This window comes from Podarcis bocagei (assembly GCF_964188305.1).
Source record: "Podarcis bocagei genome assembly, chromosome: 18".
Taxonomy (NCBI): domain Eukaryota; kingdom Metazoa; phylum Chordata; class Lepidosauria; order Squamata; family Lacertidae; genus Podarcis; species Podarcis bocagei.
Genome location: NC_138144.1, coordinates 3,728,955 through 3,746,262, shown reverse-complemented (window position 1 = coordinate 3,746,262; position 17,308 = coordinate 3,728,955). Strand labels below are relative to the sequence as shown.

The following is a 17,308-nucleotide window of genomic DNA, read 5'->3' as shown; positions in this document are numbered from 1 at the left end:
CAGCGAGCAAGAAAATTATCTCTCTATTTAATGTAGACTGGGGTCCTTCGGTCTTCGCAAGTTCCTCTTTGGGGCCAGACCTTTCGATTCTTTCAGTAAAGAGTTAACTTTGCTGACATTACGTCGTTTACTGTTTGATTGCAGACATACGCCTGGAGTAAAGGTAAAGGTAAAGGGACCCCTGACCATTAGGTCAAGTCGTGGCCGAATCTGGGGTTGCGGCGCTCATCTCGCTTTATTGGCTGAGGGAGCCGGTGTACAGCTTCCGGGTCATGTGGCCAGCAGGACTAAGCCGCTTCTGGCGAACCAGAGCAGCGCATGGAAACGCCGTTTGCCTTCCCGCCGGAGCGGTACCTATTTATCTACGTGCACTTTGACGTGCTTTCGAACTGCTAGGTTGGCAGGAGCAGGGACTGAGCAACAGGAGCTCACCCTGTCACGGGGATTCAAATCGCTGACCTTTTGATCAGCAAGTCCTAGGCTCTGTGGTTTAACCCACAGCGCCACCCTAGGGGGTAATTAAAATGAGAATTGTCCTCTTTTTTGCTCTTCAAAATATGGCTGCCCAGTGCCAAGTCTTAACCATGGCAATCCCTGGTGACAGGATTAGCGAAAGGACTTAAACTGGGTTATCCCAATGTTTCTCCCTCCCTGATCTACTTTCTGCAGCCGGGGAGATCTCCCTGAGGTCTCCTCCACGCTTCAATCTCATCCACTTTCCCTCTGAAGTGGCCTTAATTCCAGACAATCACCCACTAATTAGCTCATTTAACCAGCTTCCTTTATTGATGTGCATTACCCAAGCGCAGCGATAATTTTATTTATTTTTTCTAACAGTGAGATTGTATAACATTTCCTCTTTGGCTTCCCCTCATATTTATTCTTACTTCTTTTATTTTATGGATGCTTAATGAGAGCTATTAACGATCCTTTGTTTGTTTGAGTAAGCAGGGATCTCGCAGATTCCTAAGGGCATGAGACGAGCCTGACAGACCGGACTCTAATATCATGTAGGTCACAGGCATAGGCAAACACCGGTCCTCCAGATGTTTTGGACTACAATTCCCATCATCCCTGACCACTGGTTCTGTTAGCTAGGGATGATGGGAGTTGTAGTCCCAAACATCTGGAGGGCTGGAGTTTGCCTATGCTTGTCGTAGGGCAGTACAGTGGTACCTCGCAAGACGAATGCCTCGCAAGACAAAAAACTCGCTAGACGAAAGGTTTTTCCGTTTTCGATTTGCCTCGCAAGACGAATTTCCCTATGGGCTTGCTTCGCAAGATGAAAACGTCTCGCGACTTTGTTTCCTTTGTCTAAAAACAAAGACATGTTTTGTTTATAAAGTTAATTTATTTTCCCTTCAATTTTTGAACTGCTCTTTACAGTATGTGTGACTTTAAAGAGCAGTTAATAAACTGTTGTTGTACCAAATTTGGCTTTGTTTGGACTTTTTTTGACCATAGGAACGCATTAATTGATTTTCAATGCATTCCTATGGGATTTCGTGATTCGCAAGACGAAAAATTCGCTAGACGACAAAACTTGCGGAACGAATTAATTTCGTCTTGCGGGGCACCACTGTATCTTATTCTTTTCACTAAGGGCTGCAAGCTTTTCCACTCACTTCAGCATGGATGTCAAAGGACGGCTATGTCTCGGTTCTCAGAACATTCAACTGGTTACTCCATATAACACCGGTTCTGAAAGACCTACATTGGCTCCAAGTATGTTTCCAAGCACAATTCAAAGTGTTGGTGCTGACCTTGAAAGCCTTAAATGGCCCAGTATCCCTGAAGGAGCATCTCCACCTCCATCGTTCTGCCCGGACACTGAGGTCCAGCTCCGAGGGCCTTCTGGCGGTTCCCTCCCTGCTAGAAGCGAGGTTGCAGGGCACCAGGCAGAGGGCCTTCTCGGTGGTGGCGCCCGCCCTGTGGAATGCCCCCCCATCAGATGTCAAGGAAATAAACGACTACCTAATAAACAACGGGAGCTCACCCCGTTGCGGGGATTCGAACTGACGACCTTCCGATCAGCAAGCCCAAGAGGCTCAGGGGTTTAGACCACATCGCCATCTGTGTCCCTTTCTATCAGGCCCTTGGAGCCATCCTCAGTCCACGCCCCTTTCCCCAGGCCACACCATCCCTGTCCAAGCCACTCCCCTCGCTGACCTCGGGAAGGATGCCTTCAGGCTGAAAAAATGCTGCCCACTCCTGGAATATAGGCTTTCATCATACTGCTCCTAAGGCACTGAGATGGGACATGGGTGGCACTGTGGGTTAAACCACAGAGCCTAGGTCTTGCCGATCAGAAGGTTGGCGGTTCGAATCCCCGCGACCAGGTGAGCTCCCGTTGCTCGGTCCCAGCTCCTGCAAACCTAGCAGTACAAAAGCACGCCTGCGCAAGTAGATAAATAGGTACCACTCCAGCGGGAAGGTAAACGGCGTTTCCGTGTGCTGCTCTGGTTCGCCAGAAGCGGCTTAGTCCTGCTGGCCACATGACCCAGAAGCTGTACGCCGGCTTCCTCGGCCAATAAAGCGAGATGAGCGCCGCAACCCCAGAGTTGGCCTAATGGACCTAATGGTCAGGGGTCCATTTAAGGCACTCAGAGTCCCAGCTGCCATACACCAGTTGAGAGGCAGCGAGGTTCAATGGTTACAGCACCAAGACTAGGAATGAGGTGTTGTTGCAATCTTTACCCAGCCGCTCTCTGATCGGCTCAACTTGGCTATGAAGTTTGCTCAAGCTTGCCGCCACCCCTTACCTTGGCCTCCCCCTTGCAGCGTCGTGGTGAGGATTTTCTTAAGAAAATGGGACTGTGGTTCTTAGGCTGAGGAAGGGGTCACCCCCCCTCCAGCTGTATTCTGCTCCGTGAGTTGAAACCAGAAATCGAGACCAGGAAAAAAAATCACTCCATGCACATTCAAGAACTTGGAGAAAGGTTTAGCAATCCCATGCTCTGTGTAAAAGTCTTTTATATATATATATAGATAGATAGATATATTAAAAAACAATAACAATCATTGTTATAATTATGAAATAGGAACCAACTGGTAGTACAGTAACAAGGAATCATCGGATCATTGGAAAAAAGCATTTCTTGCAGAGGTCACACTCAAAATTCACCTGCCACTGTCCAAACTGCACAAAGTCAAAATACAGCTGACAGAAGTTCACGGCCCTCCCCCCACCCCCAATATTACCATCGTTAGTTATTGTTATTATTATAAACAATCAATAAGCAAATCGTTTGCCAAGAAGGCAACAGAAAGGCGGACTGGTGTGGCTTGCAACATCTCCCAGCAGCAACCATGCAGAAGACACCCGATAAAACAGATTCGATAGATTAAACAGGTAGGTTAATTCAGGTGCAATAGGAATAAGAGCAAGCAAAGATTGTTGTTTCCCCAAATCCACACACACACACACACACACACACACTCCAACAAGATTATCTCCTTTGTTTGGCAGGCAAACAAACTCCAAAAGCCTGAGGCTTTCGCAAGCAACGGAAAAACGAAGAGGCGGTTTTATATCTGCATATATATATATATATATATATATATATATATATATATATATATATCAGTTGGCAGTCTGTTAACAAGGTATTTGGGTGGGGGAGAAAGCAAGAGGGGATTAACCCAAATTTCAGCGCCCCTTGAGGTCCTGCACTTGGTCCGACTCTACAGTAACCCGGGAGAGATGAAAAGATGTCTGGGATATTGTTTTCCCATCGCTTCAACCACTGCTTCCAGAGATGGGCTTTATTATTTTGCTTCTGTGTGTCTGTTTACTGTCTTCTGGGGTTTCAGGCCGAAGGCTGATCTGTTTATTTTAATCAGCAGCTGAGAGAAGCAGAGATTGGGTTGAATTGAGGGATGGGGGGGTGGAGAAGAGGAGCTGGGGGGGGGGTGGAAGTTAAACCAGAAAACCAGGGGTCTCCTCCTCACTGTCAAAGCCTCTGGGACCAAAAGGGTTTCTGGGAAGAGTGGAAAGACGTCTCCATTTTACGGGAGAGGAGGTTCCCCCAGCAGGTATAATTAATCGCGTTCGGAAAACCATCAGCTCAATTCCGACACTCGGGTTTACAAACCTAGAAAACAAAAAAGGAAAACCCTTCGAGCAGAAACACGGAGAGATCATAAGGCACAGCTCAATAACCGTGTCTCGCCATCCCAAAATATGCAGGAGGCGTTTTGCCAGAAGGTTTTCCCCAGCCGACGAAGGGCAGTGGGAAAAGCACGTCTCTTTGTTTTCTCTCTTAGAGAGGCCAGGACTCCGAACGATTTCTTGGCTCTGATCAGAATCCCAGATGTTTGTGCTTTGTGCAACACTCCAGGGAGGCCTTGTTTGTTCTGTGTACAGCATTTGGCACCCGACGGGGGGGGGGTTGGGTAGGGTGGGGAGTGGGAGACTGAGAGGGCTCTGTGCATCTCTGCAGTTGTGGAAGGGTAACCCTGTCTGGTGAGGATGGAACTACTCATTGCGGAATAATAATAATAATTTATTATTTATACCCCGCCCATCTGGCTGGGCTTCCCCAGCCACTCTGGGCGGCTTCCAGCAAAATATTAAAATACCGTAACACATCAAACATTAAAAGCTTTCCTAAACAGGGCTGCCTTCAGATGTCTTCTAAAAGTCTGGTAGTTGTTGTTCTCTTTGACATCTGTGAGACCCACATTGTCTCCCAGGATGTTTCTGATCACAATTCAAAGTGTTGGTGCTGACCTTGAAAGACCAAAATGGCCCAGTATCCCTGAAGGAGTGTCTCCACCCCCATCGTCCAGCCCGGACACTGAGGTCCAGCTCCGAGGGCCTTCTGGCAGTTCCCTCATTGCGAGAAGCGAGGTTACAAAGAACCAGGCAGAGGGCCTTCTCGGTGGTGGCGCCCACCCTGTGGAATGCCCTCCCACCGGATATCAAAGAGAACAACAACTACCAGACTTTTAGAAGACATCTGAAGGCAGCCCTGTTTAGGGAAGCTTTTAGTGTATTATAGAATCATAGAATCATAGAGTTGGAAGAGACCACAAGGGCCATCGAGTCCAACCCTCTGCCAAGCAGGAAACACCATCAGAGCACTCCTGACATATGGTTGTCAAGCCTCTGCTTAAAGACCTCCAAAGTAGGAGACTCCACCACACTCCTTGGCAGCAAATTCCACTGTCAAACAGCTCTTACTGTCAGGAAGTTCTTCCTAATGTTTAGGTGGAATCTTCTTTCTTGTAGTTTGGATCCATTGCTCCGTGTCCGCTTCTCTGGAGCAGCAGAAAACAACCTTTCTCCCTCCTCTATGTGACATTATATTTTATCGTGTTTTTAATATTCTGTTGAAAGCTGCCAGAGTGGCTGGGGAAACCCAGCTAGATGGGCGGAGTATAAATAATAATAATTATTATTATAGTTGCAGTGTTCCCTGCAGCGCCTGAGGCTTCGTGCCCTGTGTGACCAAACCAATCACACTCCCCTAAATCTGTCTTTGGCGTGTTTGTCATCCATCAACAAGCATCTACACTGAGCCTCTGCCCATGAGGATTAAAAGGCAGCAATGTTCGATAGGCAACTCCCAGGCAATGTTTTGCCCCTGGCACCTGTCCATCAAAGGGTGTTGCAGATTCCAGCACAACTGCCCACCTTTCTTAAAGTAAAGGTAAAGGGACCCCTGACCATTAGGTCCAGTCGTGGCTGACTCTGGGGCTGCGGCGCTCATCTCGCTTTATTGGCCGAGGGAGCCAGCGTACAGCTTCCGGGTCATGTGGCCAGCAGGACTATGCCGCTTCTGGCGAACCAGAGCAACGCACGGAAACGCCATTTACCTTCCCGCCAGAGCGGTACCTATTTATCTACTTGCACTTTGACGTGCTTTCGAACTGCTAGGTTGGCAGGAGCAGGGACCGAGCAACGGGAGCTCATCCCATCGCAGGGATTCGAACCGACAACCTTCTGATCGGCAAGCCCTAGGCTCTGTGGTTTAACCCACAGCGCCACCCGCGTCCTTCCAGCTTCCTTAGCAATCACCAAATAGAGACGTTTAAAAGTGCTTTTCTTTTGTGCAAAAGTGGGGGTGGCGTGTCGGTTTTGAGGAAGCGAGAAACGGGCAGTGCGGGGAGAAGGGAACCCCGACGGAGCACTTCAAAGCCAACGCAAGAATTCCTAAAAAGTAGGAGGAAGGGAAAGAGCGGATGACAGTGGGTGATAGGTATCGGATAGCCCAAGTGTGAAAACAACCATAGCTCAGCCACAGAGCACATGCATTGCATGCAAGCAGTCCCAGATTCGAATCCTGGTCCCGCCGGTTATCTCCTTGCCTGCCATGCGGGAGGTCTGGATCAGTGCTGAGATCTCCACTTCCTAAGGAAGGGGACCGTAACTCAGAAGAAGAAGAAGAAGAAGAAGAAGAAGAAGAGAAGGAGGAGGAGGAGTTTGGATTTGATATCCCGCTTTATCACTACCCGAAGGAGTCTCAAAGCGGCTCACATTCTCCTTTCCCTTCCTGCCCCACAACAAACACTCTGTGAAGTGAGTGGGGCTGAGAGACTTCAGAGAAGCGTGACTGGCCCAAGGTCACCCAGCAGCTGCATGTGGAGGAGCTGGGAAGCGAACCTGGTTCCCCAGATTACAAGACTACCGCTCTTAACCACTACACCACGCTGGCTCTAGCAGTAGAGCACTATGTTTTTGCCTGTGCAAGGTCCCAGTTCCAATCCCTATCTCCAGTTAGAAGGAACACAGACATCAAGAGAGATGAGGAAGACCCTGCTCTGACCGAAAACCCTGGACCAGATATGGACCAGAGCAGTGTAAGGCAATTTAAGGGGGCTTCCCTGCTTCCAGAGATGGGGGGGGGTTACCATATTTTTTCCTCTATAAGACTCACCTTTTCCCTCCTAAAAAGTAAGGGGAAATGTTTGCGCGTCTTATGGAGCGAATGCAGGCTGCGCAGCTATCCCAGAAGCCAGAACAGCAAGAGGGATTGCTGCTTTCGCTGCGCAGCGATCCCTCCTCCTGTTCTGGCTTCTGAGATTCAGAATTTTTTTTTTCTTGTTTTCCTCCTCCAAAAACTAGGTGTGTCTTGTGGTCTGGTGCGTCTTATAGAGCGGAAAATACGGTGCCTATTTGGGCAGCGTAACAGAGGCCCTTTGCAAACCCCACAAAGCCACAAACTCATCACGCCGGGAGCGGCTCTGCCTGTTGGGTTTTCCCAATGGGAAAAGAAGGTAGAAAGATGAACAAACCCCCAGTTCTACAAAACATCTGGTGCTGGCCTTCATGACAGCAGCTTTACAGCTTTGGAAAGGGGGGGTGCTTCTGGGTCTCCCCACTGCCCATAGCTCCTTGCTAGGGTAAAGGTAAAGGGACCCCTGACCGTTAGGTCCAGTCGTGGCCGACTCTGGGGTTGCGGCGCTCATCTCGCTTTATTGGCCGAGGGAGCCGGCGTACAGCTTCCGGGTCATGTGGCCAGCAGGACTAAGCCGCTTCTGGTGAACCGGAGCAGCACACGGAAACGCGGTTTACCTTCCCGCCGGAGTGGTACCTATTTATCTACTTGCACTTTGACGTGCTTTCGAACTGCTAGGTGGGCAGGAGCAGGGACCGAGCAACAGGAGCTCACCCCGTCGCGGGGATTCGAACCCCTGACCTTCTGATCGGCAAGTCCTAGGCTCTGTGGTTTAACCCACAGCGCCACCCGCGTCCCATCCTTGCTAGGGTACCTCCTTGCAAAAGAACGAGCCACCCCCAGCTCCCTGGTGCAAATCCATTGTTTGCAAAAGGTTGTTAAGGCAAGGATCTTCGGATAATGAGGGTCATTTCCCCTGTCCCCTTTCCCATAAGGCAACTGGGTTATTTACACTGAGGGTCACCAACACAGCAACTGTGGCAACACAGGAAACCCGCAGGAAAGTCTCTTCCCCTAACCGCCACCCAAAATTAGTTCCTGATATAAGCGTTCCGTCGTACGCAACAGAACAGGTCGTGTGTCCACAACCATTTCTAAACGCACCCACAGATCCCATAAAGTTGGTGACCTCTGGTTCACGCTGTCTTCCACCGGATTAATTCCTGTCTGTTGACCACCTTTGCTCAGACAACGTCGGTCAAGCACAGCTGATGGCCGATGGGGATCGCCAGTTTGCTACACTGCATGCAGTTTAACGGGGTCCAGGTACAACAGGGAGAAGGAAGCAGAGCTAAAAGCCCGTTGCGCTCATGCATCAACATGCCGCAGCAAAAATCCGTTCTGAGGATCCCTTCCCAGACTTACAACAGCCCTATAGTCACCCCCCTTATCTTCCCGCAATGAGCTCATCTCTTTGATAAACTCAGAACGCTTCACTGTGCACAGGGCAAAATCTCGTCCACCCCGGACAGGCAATTATATTTTCGATCTCGCAAGGAAAGGGATCGCATCAGCAGCCGGAGAGATTACATGCTTACTCCCCCTTCCCTCCCTGCCCTAAAACATGCAGCAAGCATTTTTTCGTGGGTGGGGGACACACTGAGCAGCCATCACCATCTTGTGACAGCCTCCCCCTCCAACTTCCTTGTATTTACAGGGTGGAGGAACGAGCCGTCCTGGACAGGATGGATGCAAGCGGGAGACGTGACCAAGGTCGTTTTATAAAAATGGGAGCAAAGACGTTAAGGGGAGCTCCTTCTCCCCCATCAGGGTGTCTCTCTTGAGACTGCCTCCCTTGTTGAGCACCTTGACCTTGAGGGAGAGTTTCTTGGCGTTGCCGGCCCCCAGCCCATCGAAGAAGAAATCTTCGTTGAAGACGGGGTAGCGGCTGTTCTTGATGATGGTGCTGCGCTGCTTCTGCAACTTCCCGGGGTTCAGATAGAGGGCCACGCAGCAGTTGATGCTCCGCGCGTCGCAGTGCTTGTCGTAGAGGTCTTCCGCCGTGATGACGCGCACCCGAAGGCGGGCGCTCGAAGGGTTGTACTCGGCCGCCAGCCGCATGCTGCCCCCTTTGCTCAGCGGAATGATGTGCTCCTTGTGAAGCCGTTCCGGTTGCTCCGCCGGCACCGCCGGCTGTTGCGCCGCACCGGCTGCCCCCGCGGGAGGGGTGGCGCACCGCTGGCGCCGCTGCGAGCTGGGGCTGGTGTCAGCTGAGCTGTCGTCGGTGGAGAGGGAGCTGTTGCGCGCCACCGAGTGCTTCAGCTTGATGACTTTGGACTGGCTCTCCTGGCTGAAGATCTTGAGGAGCGACACCGAGCGCGAGAGCAAGGGGGAGCCGAACGGGGACGATTCAGCCGAGGAGCACGTGTCGCTTTCGCCGCCGCTGAAGTAGCGGTAGGGGTTCATGAGGGACATGCTGATGTCCGAAGGGTTGAGGTGGCCGCCCTCGCCGTTGGTCTTGCTCCCTCCCGAAGGAGACCTCCGCTGGGAGCTGGGAGAGGTCGACTGCGACGGGCACAGGCTGGTGTGCTCGCTGTGGAAGAGGGACTCCTTGCGGCGAGTGTGCGGGCTCTCCATGAGCGTGGCGAAGCCGTACGACGTCTGCGCCTTGGGCACGTACGGCAGGGACATGGCTGTCTGCGACTGGGGGTCCGCATTGGTGCTGAAGTCCTCCTCCGACGCCCATTCATCGGCGCTCTCGATCTGGATGATGTGCCGGCTGGCGGCCTTCAGGAGATTCTTGCTTTCCGATGCAGCTTTGGCCGGCAAGCGCGGGCTGCGCTGCGGCTTGCGGGCTGAGAGGTTCTGCTCCGAGGCCGACGTGCCCAGATTGGGCTTTGCCTTCCCTTCTGCCCCCTCTGCTTCTGGGGGCACCATCGGGAGCTTGGGCGGGATGAAGAAATCCGGGATCTTGTCCGGCGTCAGGACGTTGCTGTACAGAGGCCCTTTGGACTGCTTATCGCCGGAGTCGCCGTTCCCCCGGGAGCCACCGTTCTCCACCGAGCCGCGGATTTTCTCCAGTAACCACATTTTCTCACTTCTGCAGCTCCCCTTTCCAGGAGAGGAGTTGGCAAGTCCTGACACCTGATAGGCAGAAAGAAGACAGGGTTAATGGTAGCTAAGAGACTGATATTGACGAACGGGAAGAATGAAGGCATGGTCTGTCAGGGACCGTGCTGAGGAGGACTGCACTGATGAGGAATGGTGGGAGCCTCTCTCTTGCTCCTGATACGGATCCTGAATCTTCCCAGGAGCAGGAGGACAGTGCAGTGGTACCTTGGCTTAAGGACAGCCCTGTTTACAAACTATTCGGTTTACGAACTCTGCAAAACCGGAAGCAGTGTCCCGGTTTGTGAACTTTACCTTGGTCTAAGAATGGAATAAGGGACGCGGGTGGCACTGTGGGTTAAACCACTGAGCCGAGGACTTGCCGATCAGAAGGTCGGCAGTTCGAATCCCCACGACGGGGTGAGCTCCCGTTGCTCGGTCCCTGCTCCTACCAACCTAGCAGTTTGAAAGCACGTCAAAGTGCAAGTAGATAAATAGGTATCACTCCAGCGGGAAGGTAAACGGCGTTTCCGTGCGCTGCTCTGGTTCGCCAGAAGCGGCTTAGTCCTGCTGGCCACATGACCTGGAAGCTGTACGCCAGCTCCCTCGGCCAATAAAGCAACTCTGGGCAGCTCCCAACAAAAGATTAAAAATGCATTATTATTTTTTTGTATATATTCATATAATATTTTTCCCCTTTACACAGTTGTGTGTCTTTTTGTCTGCTTTCTTTTCCCTTTTTCATTGTGCATCACTTTATACTGTATAATTGAAATATCAATAAAATAAAATATCAATAATAAAAAAAGAGGACAGGGTGGTGGAAAATAAAAACGAAGAAGGAATCAGTCTTCGGGGGAAGGTGAGTGCTGCAGTCTCGCCCTAATTGATTTCACAGGGGCAAATTTGCAAATCTACTTCCGATGCATATAAATCTATTTGCATATCGACAGCAGCAGCAGCAGCAGCAGCAGCAACCTAAAGCTTGCTTTGGTTCTCTTGCGTGGAAGTTTACAAATAGGGAGAGAAAGAAATGAGGAGTGGCAAAGCAACAGAAGGTGTCTGTTTGCAAAAGAATAAAACAAATGACTAGGGTATTTTTGCCCGGTGTGCTTCACAAAACCAGCAGGTCGCCTTGAAAAAAGTGAGATGTTGCAGCTCGTATTGATGAAAATGCAGACTTTCGAAACATCTGTAGCTCTGTATCTCCTGCCCCTGCTGCCTCTTGAGTCAAGAACTCCCTCCTGTAGCTTTATAGACATCTGGCTCTCCTGCGTCTCAGGGGGTTGGACTAGATGACCCTTGGGTCCCTTCCAGCTCTAAAGATTCTGTGATTTTATGAAAGTCTCTGCCCACAGAAACAGGAGCGGGGGGTTCATAAAATCATATAATTGCAGAGTTGGAAGAGACCCCAAGGATCATGTCTGCGTCGCGAAATGATGCGCGTCCAAAAAGTGTGTAGTTTGGATAGGTAAAGGTAAAGGGACCCCTGACCATTAGGTCCAGTCGCAGATGACTCTGCGGTTGCAGCACTCATCTCACTTTACTGGCCGAGGAAGCCGGCATACAGCTTCCAGGTCATGTGGCCAGCAGGACTAAGCCACTTCTGGCGAACCAGAGCAGCGCACGGAAACGCCGTTTACCTTCCCGCCGGAGTGGTACCTATTTATCTACTTGCACTTTGATGTGCTTTCGAACTGCTAGGTTGGCAGGAGCAGGGACAGAGCAATGGGAGCTCACTCCATCGCGGGGATTCGAACCACCAACCTTCTGATTGGCAAGCCCTAGGCTCTGTGGTTTAACCCACAGCGCCACCCGCGTCCCTAGCCTGTTTAGTCCAGCCAACCAGATCTCCGTAGGAAACCAGCACAAGACCACTCTCTCTTTGGCCATCTCCAGCAATTGCTGCGTCTGACCCAAGGCAGACCATACTCCTTCGGTGGGAAGGTAAACGGCGTTTCCGTGCGCTGCTCTGGTTCGCCAGAAGCGGCTTAGTCCTGCTGGCCACATGACCCGGAAGCTGTACGCCGGCTCCCTCGGCCAATAAAGCGAGATGAGCGCCACAACCCCAGAGTTGGGCATGACTGGACCTAACGGTCAGGGGTCCCTTTACCTTAGTTCTGCTGGAGAGAGTTCCACAGTTTAACTATGCGTTGAGCGAACAATGTCGTTCTCTTCTTCCATCCTGCAACTCTCTGGGTGCAGATTTCACTGGGGTACATTGCTCCCTTCGCTGCCACATAAAAAACCTGACATGCACACAAAGAATTCTCTCTCTGCTCATCATTTCCAGGTGTGCAAGGAAGGAAAAGCGTGAAAATCTGATTTCGCTCCTGGCATCCCCACAGCTGACTCTTTTAGCTCTCGCTCTTCCCGCTGAAGAATCATCTCCTGTGAGCTTAAAAGGCTCGATTTCCCACCGGACTCCAGATTTTCCACCTCACACCAACAGACATTAAGCCTAGATGCCAGCGTCTGCTACAAAATGACCTGCCTGAGACCCAGGGGAAACCGTCTGAAGGCTATAAACACTCGCTTGCTTCTCAACTTCTTCGCCAGTGACAAATGCTTTTCCGATGGCGTTGCAAAGCAACATTCCTTCAAAGCACACACACACACACGCACACTTTATCTCTCTCTGCCTTTGCAGAGAGGAAGAGAATCAATACTGCACTGATATTTGCCGCACAAATGCTGGGCGCCTCTAAACGGATGAACTTCACGGGGAGGGGGGGAAAGAGGTCTGCGTTCAGAGTGAGGGGAGCTTTTGCTGCAGCTGACTCAAAAGGCGTGAGAAATTGCATGCCACTACTGCAGCCCATGGGGACGTGGGTGGCGCTGTGGGTTAAAGCACAGAGCCTAGGACTTGCCGATCAGAAGGTCGTCAGTTCGAATCCCTGCGACGGGGTGAGCTCCCGTTGCTCGGTCCCTGCTCCTGCCCACCTAGCGGTTCGAAAGCACGTCAAAGTGCAAGTAGATAAATAGGTACCACTCCAGCGGGAAGGTAAAAGCCGTTTCCGTGTACTGCTCTGGTTCGCCAGAAGCGGCTTAGTCATGCTGCCCACATGACCCAGCCAGTAAAGCGAGATGAGCGTCGCAACCCCAGAGTCGGCCACGACTGGACCTAATGGTGAGGGGTCCCTTTACCTTTACTGCGGCCTGTGCTTTGTTAGCCCCCAAATGGAAAATGAGCGATGTCCCAACCAAAGAATAATGGCATCTTGAGTTGACAGAATATGCACAACTTGCAGGCATAACATATAGAATAAGAGAACAAGAAGAACATAGGTTTAGAGAAGATTGGAAAACGTTTATTGGCTATATGGGGAAGAGTTGCATTATGCTGAAAACGCGGGCAGTGTCAAGATAAATTCAGCAGTGTAAACAAGTTTTGATGGAATAATGAACGGTCTGGTTTTTGCAAAATATGCGGGGATTTACAATATGCGAAATGAACCATGGAAAGAGAAGAAGGGAAGTCGTCAATGTCTTAAGGATGTAAAATGAGTATTTTCAGTTGTAAAGCAAAAAACTTAATAAAATTACCGTATTTTTCGCCCCATAGGACGCACCGGCCCATAGGACGCACCTAGTTTTTTTGGGGGGGAATAAAGGTCCAGTGGCGTAGCGTGGGTTGTCAGCACCCGGGGCAAGGCAAGCAATTTGCGCCCCCTAACCCGTTAATTTGCGCCCCCTAACCCTAACCCCCAGATGTTGCGCCCGGTGCGGCCGGGCTCCCCCTGCACCCCCCACGCTACGCCACTGGCACGGTCAACTCATATTTAAACCTCGCAGCTTCTGCCCAGGTATCCTGGGATCTGCAGCTTGTTAAGGGTGTTGGGAATTGTAGTTCTGTGCGAGGGAAAGTGGCAGCTCCCGGGTTTCTTCGGGGGGGGCATGTGCTTTAAATGTGCATTAGGTAAAGGGTAAAGGGACCCCTGACCATTAGGTCCAGTCGTGGCCGACTCTGGGGTTGCGGCGCTCATCTCGCTTTACTGGCCGAGGGAGCGGGCGTACAGCTTCCGGGTCATGTGGCCAGCAGGACTAAGCCGCTTCTGGCGAACCAGAGCAGCGCACGGAAACGCCGTTTAGCTTCCCGCCAGAGTGGAACCTATTTATCTACTTGCACTTGGACGTGCTTTCGAACTGCTAGGTTGGCAGGAGCAGGGACCGAGCAACGGGAGCTCACCCAGTCGCAGGGATTCGAACCGCCAACCTTCTGATCGGCAAGTCCTAGGCTCTGTGGTTTACCCCACAGTGCCACTCGCGTCCCTAAATGTGCATTAGATGTGCTTTAAACATACTGCGCGGGTCTGCCCTCAGTTCCTCGCTTACCCTGTTCTGAGTTCCAGTTCTCCACATCAGTTCATGATTTTTGAAAAAAAGAGTCCCCATGAAAATTCAACAGCGCTTTAGTGAAAACTTCTCCTCATATACATACATCTGTATTAATTTTTGCCTGATACTTTCCATGCATTCTTTTTGCAAAGCATTCCCTCCCTAATAATAAGGCTTTTCCTGGCTTTTCCTGAGATACCTTTGTGCCTTAGCCCTGCTCATTCAATTTTTTTGCACGCATTTTGTTTGTTTGCCTGCAGAACCGCATTGCAAAATTGCGGGTTTCAGAGGACGGCTGCTTCTCGGTTCCCCAGATGGTTCCGGGAAGAGCAAACCCAAATCGATTTGCTTTCCAGTGCAAATTGAATCGGATTGCTCCTTTATCAATCTTCCGCTTGGGGGGGAAAGGGCGTCTGGGGAAATCGATGGCCCCCTGCCAACATCACCAAAGGCTAGGGATGATGGGAGTTGTAGTTCAGCAATCTCTGAAGGGTCACAGCAACGTGTTAAAGGGTCCGCTAGACTCGGTCCCTGGTACTCTGGAGAGCTACTGGCTCTCCGAAACCCTCGAGCCAGCTGGACTAGCGGTCAGAGTCAGTGCAACAGAGCTTTGTGTGACTTAACACCTTACAACATCTCTCCGGTTCTGCTCCAATTTGCCAGTTCTTGCCCTGGGAGAACAATATTAGACCGAGGTGGTCTGGAAAAGCATTCCTGGTTTCCGACAGGGAGGCAGGACACATCAAACTCCCGGTAGCCCCTGGTTCTGGGACACGGTCCACTTCAGCGCTCTGCGGCAGCGGCCGTTGAATCACAGAACTGCTGGGCGGAAATGGACTCCCAAAGCTCATCTAGACCAACCCCCCGGGATCACGGCTCAAATGCAGGAATCGCAGCCGACGTGCTGAGCTGCAAGTTGGAAACGCTCTCTCTTTGCTCCCAAAAAACCACGCCGTCCATCCGTGCTCTACTGAAGGAGCCGCATCCCTCCGTCCAGGTAGCCCACACCTGAAAACCACAGAGGTGGTCCCTGCCTCTCAAGGGAGAGATTGTGGGTGGCAGAGGCAAGGAAGCAGCCCAACAGAAGCCTCAGTTGGGTGTCCTGTGAAATCGGCGACCTGTTCATCAAAGAGCCCTTTTGCAAAGCTGCCATGTGCTCTGGGAGACCTACAGAGGTTCCTTCCACCGAGTCGGACCTTTGGTCCACCTAACCAACTGAATCTAACCAGGCCAGGGACATAGATTCGTGCTGCCCACACTGGCTGGCAGCAGCACCCTCCAGAGTTTCAGATGGGGGATAATCTCTCGCTTCCACCTGGAGATTTTCTAGCACTGAGGCACGGTTCACCCCCTTGAGGGGCAGTGCCAGAGGTTAGGGGCTCAGCCAGCCACCCCACCCTCCTCCTGACCCCTGACCTTAGCTTCAAAGAAGCGGGTTCTACAAAGACAAGTTCTCCGCTAACATCTGGACAGATGCGATACAAGTCTAGAGGTTACGTCTGGTTTAGAGAACCGTTTCTTTCCCAGGCTGAGACTGGCGCAGGTTGCACCGTGGTTCATATCCCCTGTGGTGGCCGAAGCAGACAGCCTGTTCCACCCATGGTCAAATATTTGGACTGGGTCCCTCTCTCAAACACACCTGCGAACCTCGTGACGTCCCCTTTGCTGATGCTGCTCTGCAAATCGGCACGAAACTTTGCCGGCTTTGTTCTGGCTCCCCCACCTCGCTTCCTTCCCTGTGGGGCTTTCTGCCACACTCCGCACATGCTCAGGGAACACCTCGACTGGGACCTGCCGGGGGGGGGGGGGGCTTCTGGGCGACTTTTGAGGCTGCAACCGGGCTCAAAACATCACCCCCGGGTCGAACTTTGCCAGCCAACTGGCCCTGAGACCTTTCTCTGGACACCCGGATGCGACAAAGGAAATTATCTATGGGGAATCCGTAGCCTCAGAAAACATTCTGAGGAAGGACCTAAGAAAGAGGGAATTAAAACCCAGCAAACCAATTCCCCCCTCCTTTATTTTAGCTGTTGCGCAGAGTGTTGATAAGAAAAAGTAGAGAAACTGACTGTACTCACCTGTAAGTTGAAAACTCCGGCGGAGACAGGAGCTGCGATGTTTCTGGAGGGGGTGAGATGCTCTCCGCACCTGGTCCGGCTGCAAATGAAGTAGGCGAGGGACCTGCGTTCAGTTTTATAGCCGGCTCGGTTAGCACCGTTCATTCATCACCGGAGAAAGCTTCCAATTACAAGCTGCGCGCAGCCCTGCCGTATTCCTCCTAAGACAGCGACGGGCAGTTTTTTTTTTTATTCTTTCTCTCTCTCTCTCTCTCAACACCCCCCCACCCCTCTCCGCAAGACCCCACCCCCCCAATCTGCCACCGCTGTCACGCAGAAGCCTGTTGCAATGAATTGGGGGGGGGGGGGATAGGGACATGCCAACTTGTAACGCATCCCGAAGCATCCTAAAACCTTTTTTAATATTATAAAAAACGCAGCTGCCCTCGCCAGCTCATACGTCTCCCTCCGATTTCTATTCTTCTCGTTTTCCGCAGAGGGCAACGTAACAAATGTTGTACGGAGAACGTGTTTAATTGTTCCCATTTCTTCCCTCTCCCCCGCCAATTTCACCCCCCAATAACATGCGCCCGGTTGCAAGGTTGAAACCTTCAACATACACAAAGAGAGACTTTATTTATCCAGCCCAGACCTCGCTGCTTTTGACCAGGGGCTGGGAAATTGGGGGGCGGCGGGTGGGGGGCGGGATATGCGCTAAGAGCCAGAAACCTCTAGAGGCATCGCAAGGTGATGTCCGAAAAGGGCGGCTTTGGCTCCTGAGAGCACGCAGAGTGCGTTTCACACACGCCCAAAGCTCTCCGGTGAACACTGCGGCCGAACCAAATGGGTGGGGTCTGTCCATACAGCCTTGCCGGTCAGCGCAGTTGGTTAGGGCAGGGGTCAGCAAACTTTTTCAGCAGGGGGCCGGTCCACTGTCCCTCTGACCTTGTGGGGGGGGCGGAC

General features: G+C 51.6%; 1 protein-coding gene across 1 annotated transcript; it reads right to left on the bottom strand.

The window, feature by feature from the left end:
- Window positions 1–7,035: 7,035 nt before the first annotated feature.
- On the bottom strand, window positions 7,036–16,607 carry C2CD4C (C2 calcium dependent domain containing 4C). The gene is made up of 2 exons (XM_081177854.1): window positions 16,367–16,607; window positions 7,036–9,986 (listed from the first exon to the last, which is right to left on the bottom strand). The coding sequence occupies exons 1-2, from the start codon at window positions 16,508–16,510 to the stop codon at window positions 8,622–8,624; spliced, it is 1,509 nt and encodes a 502-aa protein (XP_081033980.1). The 5' UTR covers window positions 16,511–16,607; the 3' UTR covers window positions 7,036–8,621.
- Between the last annotated feature and the right edge of the window lie 701 nt (window positions 16,608–17,308).

What these genes read in the sequence shown, in the direction of transcription:
- C2CD4C (XM_081177854.1), bottom strand. Translation starts at nt 16,510, where the DNA reads ATGAACGGTGCTAACCGAGCCGGCTATAAAACTGAACGCAGGTCCCTC. An exon ending in CCGGAGTTTTCAACTTACAG is followed by an intron (nt 9,987 to 16,366) that starts GTGAGTACAGTC and finishes TCTGCCTATCAG; the next exon opens with GTGTCAGGACTTGCCAACTC.